This window comes from Dendrobium catenatum, unplaced genomic scaffold (genome assembly GCF_001605985.2).
Source record: "Dendrobium catenatum unplaced genomic scaffold, ASM160598v2 fragScaff_scaffold_1644, whole genome shotgun sequence".
NCBI classification, from domain to species: Eukaryota; Viridiplantae; Streptophyta; class Magnoliopsida; order Asparagales; family Orchidaceae; genus Dendrobium; species Dendrobium catenatum.
In genome coordinates this window covers 666,392-670,314 of record NW_021320106.1, presented here as the reverse complement: position 1 = coordinate 670,314, position 3,923 = coordinate 666,392, and the positions used below count along the sequence as shown (strand labels likewise).

At 34.5% G+C, this 3,923-nt stretch overlaps 1 protein-coding gene across 5 annotated transcripts in view; it reads left to right on the top strand.

Annotated features, from left to right (window-relative positions):
* LOC110109488 (xylose isomerase) overlaps positions 1-3,445 on the top strand; it is a 16,289-nt gene extending 12,844 nt beyond the window's left edge. For all 5 annotated transcript variants that reach the window (XM_020840579.2, XM_020840575.2, XM_028701176.1 and 2 more), the window contains exons 14-21: positions 1,189-1,240; positions 1,340-1,419; positions 1,520-1,590; positions 1,685-1,725; positions 2,005-2,104; positions 2,825-2,896; positions 3,015-3,092; positions 3,181-3,445. In XM_020840579.2, the coding sequence (XP_020696238.1) occupies positions 1,189-1,240; positions 1,340-1,419; positions 1,520-1,590; positions 1,685-1,725; positions 2,005-2,104; positions 2,825-2,896; positions 3,015-3,092; positions 3,181-3,216 (530 nt within the window). In that variant the 3' untranslated portion in view covers positions 3,217-3,445. The remainder of the gene's footprint in view (positions 1-1,188; positions 1,241-1,339; positions 1,420-1,519; positions 1,591-1,684; positions 1,726-2,004; positions 2,105-2,824; positions 2,897-3,014; positions 3,093-3,180) is intronic.
* The last annotated feature ends 478 nt before the right edge of the window (positions 3,446-3,923 follow it).

Below are 3,923 nucleotides of genomic sequence, written 5' to 3'. Positions count from 1 at the left end.
AGAAATAGGGTTCGGAGTCCTTACAGCGAGACAAACAAATCTTCTAACAGCGTCGTCGGACGAAAAGCGCTCCGTGGCCTCCAAAACCAAGCTTCCTTCTTCTCTTCCTTCTCTTTCTCTCTCTTGCCTTTTCTCTCTCTCCAAAATGAATCCAAAATATCTAAAATCCGATATTTATTAACACTGATCGTCCTGGACGATCCAAATTTCGTCCTGGTACGATGGGTTCTCTGGACAAATTCCGTACAGACGAAATCCAAATTCGTCCCGGGCGACTTGCTCTCTGGACAGATTTCGTACAGACGGATCGTCCCGACTGCTCCAGGTTCGTACAGACGAAAATGGCAGATTTCTTCACAAATTTCTTCAGTTCGTCCAGTACTAAATCCAGTTCGTACAGACGAACTGCACTAAAAAAAATCAGCTTTTTGAAGGGTTTTACAGTCCCCTGGCATTTTGATCCCACGGCTAGGATGGGAATCCGTGGGAGGCTCACTTGTTAAATCCCAGCCGTCCTTTGGCATTTTGATCCATGGCTAGGATGGGAATCCGTGGGAGGCTCACCTAGATCATGACGATCTCCTTCCATATTTAGTTGGCTGATTTAGGAAGGATTATATTAGAGCAATTATGCATGATTTTGTAATTATTTGTTTCTTTATTAAGATATCTTATATAGATCAATAAACTGTGATAGTTTAGTATAATAAAATTAAGCTTTTTCCCACTCCAATTCTCTGAATTTAACAGTTTTTACTAAAATGGCTCCTCATATTATGAAAAGTGGGAAATATGCAAAATATTCCATTTAATTTGACAGATTCTCCAATGAAGGGATTCCAATTTTTAATAGTCAATGGATTAAATTGGGACAGTGTAAAACTTTGAAATTAAATTGTGCACTTTTTAATAGTCGAAGGACTATTTTGAAAATTTTCTCATGAAATTAGTATGTTGAGTATCCTAATGACAGTTTGTAGGACTCTTATACCTTCTATTAATGCCTTTGTAGTCAAAATCATGACTCAACTACAAAAATTTGAAAAGCAATGATATGACTCACAATCCAAGCACTCCCGTTAAAAAATAATATTTCTAAAACGGATATATCCGCACCTTAGTTTATTGATCACACATTTGCTTTGATATTGTACCGAAAAAACTTGTTTTTATCTTTATCCTTTGCAGGAGAGTTCAAATTGAACATTGAATGTAATCATGCTACTCTATCTGGTCATAGGTAATAACTTCTGTTAGTACTATTGCCTCATACTTAAAGATTTCAGCGCAAGCCAAGTTTATTTTGTCTAGGCAATTTATTGATTGTTGATTCTTACAGCTGCCACCATGAACTTGAAACTGCAAGAATAAATGGATTGCTGGGTAACATTGATGCTAACACTGGCGATCCTCAAATTGGTATGAGCTTTGTCTGATTAGATGATGAATGATTTGTATTTTGATTCTTGGACATGAACATTACAATGTGCTTAATGTGGTAAGCATTTTCATGTTGTAGGATGGGATACTGATCAGTTCCTCACAGACTTCGGAGAGGCCACTTTGGTTATGCTAAGTGTGATTAGAAATGTATGCATATTTTAATAGATAATTTAAGAATACTACTTTTTCTTTATTATAAATATTTTCATTATTGTTTTTGAACATTGCCATTTCTTTGTAGGGAGGATTGGCCCCTGGCGGCTTCAACTTTGATGCTAAATTGTAAAGGCATCTTCCCTTAATGTTTCTTTCGAATGACTTTTTTTTTGCAATGAAAGCTTTGTTTGGGCCAACTTTCTTATTGCTTCTGAAAGCTGCTTTTTAGTACAAAATTTAAAAATTTTGTACTAAAAAGCTGCTTTAAGCAGTAAAACAACTATCTCAAATGAAGCCGAAATAGCACTGCTGTTTGTGTCTTTTTTTTTTTTTTGAAGTGCTAGATTTATATTAAATTGAAATCTATTACTTAGAACTTGTGAAAACTTTCTTGTCTCTTGGTAGGCGGAGAGAGAGCACTGATGTGGAGGATATTTTCCTCGCTCACATTTCTGGCATGGACACTTTGGCTCGAGGCCTCCGAAATGCTGCCAAGATCATTGAGGTGATTAATTACTTAGAATTCAATGATCCATAGCACATATTAAATTCAAAGGAATATCTTGGAACATTTTATATTAAGATGAGGTTAGTTTATTACACATCCTTAATTTGACGTGTTACGTGTTATCCCTCAACAATGACAACAACATCAAGCTTTTGTCCTACTATGTGGGATTGGCTACATGAATCCTTTTTCTCCATTGTGTCTTGTTAAAAGTCAAAATGCAATTAAAGTTTTAAATAATATAATTAAATTTAAAAGACAAATAAATCTGAATTAGTAGACAAATAATTGAGAATGGACATTTTGGCTTGCAAACTCCAAAATGCTGCCTAGCTCGTTGAGGTGATTAATTATTTAGAATTGAATGATAGATAGGCCATATTGGATATTAAGAAATATCTTGATATATTTTGTATCATGATGAGGCTAGTTTAAATCCCAGACAATCTTTATTTTTACACTTCACAAGTTATCCTTCAATGCAGATAAACTATTAGATAATATAATTAAATCTAAATTCTAAAGACAAATAATTTAGCATGTCTAAAAATTTAGATGTATTTATCTTTTAAGTTTAGTTGTATATTTAATTATTTTGAGGGATAACATATGACATATAAAATCAATAACACATGTAGTTAAATTAGCATCATCCTGACATACATCATTGCAGAGTATTTTTCTGGATATTAAGTTGAGATCTTCCTTTTTCGGTAGGATGGTTCGCTCGCCGAGCTTGTGAGGAAACGATATCAAAGCTTTGACTCAGAGATTGGTGCTCTAATTGAGGTATGTTTCTACTCAATTCATGCCATATATAATGACCTTAAGGAAATTTTTGTATGAAAGATGAAAACTTTAATGAGGAAATGTGTGTAGATTTCTAACTAAATGACCATATGAACAGGCTGGGAAGGCTGACTTTGAGACACTGGAGAAGAAGGCTATGGAATGGGGTGAACCAAATGTTCCCTCTGGAAAGCAGGTGCTTGAGAAGTTTTTTTGTTTTTTGTTAGTTTTACTGTAGATAATGCAAATCTAAAATGTAATTTTATACATTTTTTTGTATGCAGGAACTTGCTGAGATCATTTTCCAGTCTGCATTATAAGTATGTAACAGTTACCCATCTACTACAGTAATAAGTAGAGTTGGTCTTTTCTACTAATTTGTTGGTATTTACTCAATCAAATCTCCTCCATAGGTTTTGATTGTATGATCAACTCTAGAGTCTAGTTTTTTCTTGTGCTGATAATTATTTAATTAACAGCTGAATCTCACTATCATTGAATTGAAATTGCTGGAATAAATGGCAAGTTTTAAAAAGAGGATTTAATATTTGAAGTATGTATCAAAGAAGCAGCATTAGTTTGTGATGTTGAAGGGATAAAACTCATGGCCAACTTTGAGTAGTCTAGTAAAGAGCTGGTCTTGATTAGGAGGTAAGTATCTAGTAGAACAACAACATCAAGCCTTTGTCCCACTGTGGGATCGGCTACATGAATCATTTTTCTCCATTGTGTCATGTTAAAAGTCAAATTCTCGTTTAAATCTAATAAAAAAAGATCATTTCTAATATTTTCTAACCAAGTCTTTTTAGGTCTACCTCTAACTTTCTTAACATAAGTCAAATCTAATACCTCTACTTTCCTAACCGGGTTATCGGAAGGTCGCCGTTTTATGTGACCAAACCATCTAAGGCGACTCTCTCTAATCATATCTTTCACTAGAGCAACTCCAACCTTTTCATGTATATGCTCATTTCGTATCCTATCTTTAAGGGTAAAGCCAGTCATCCACCTGAGCATCCTCATCTCT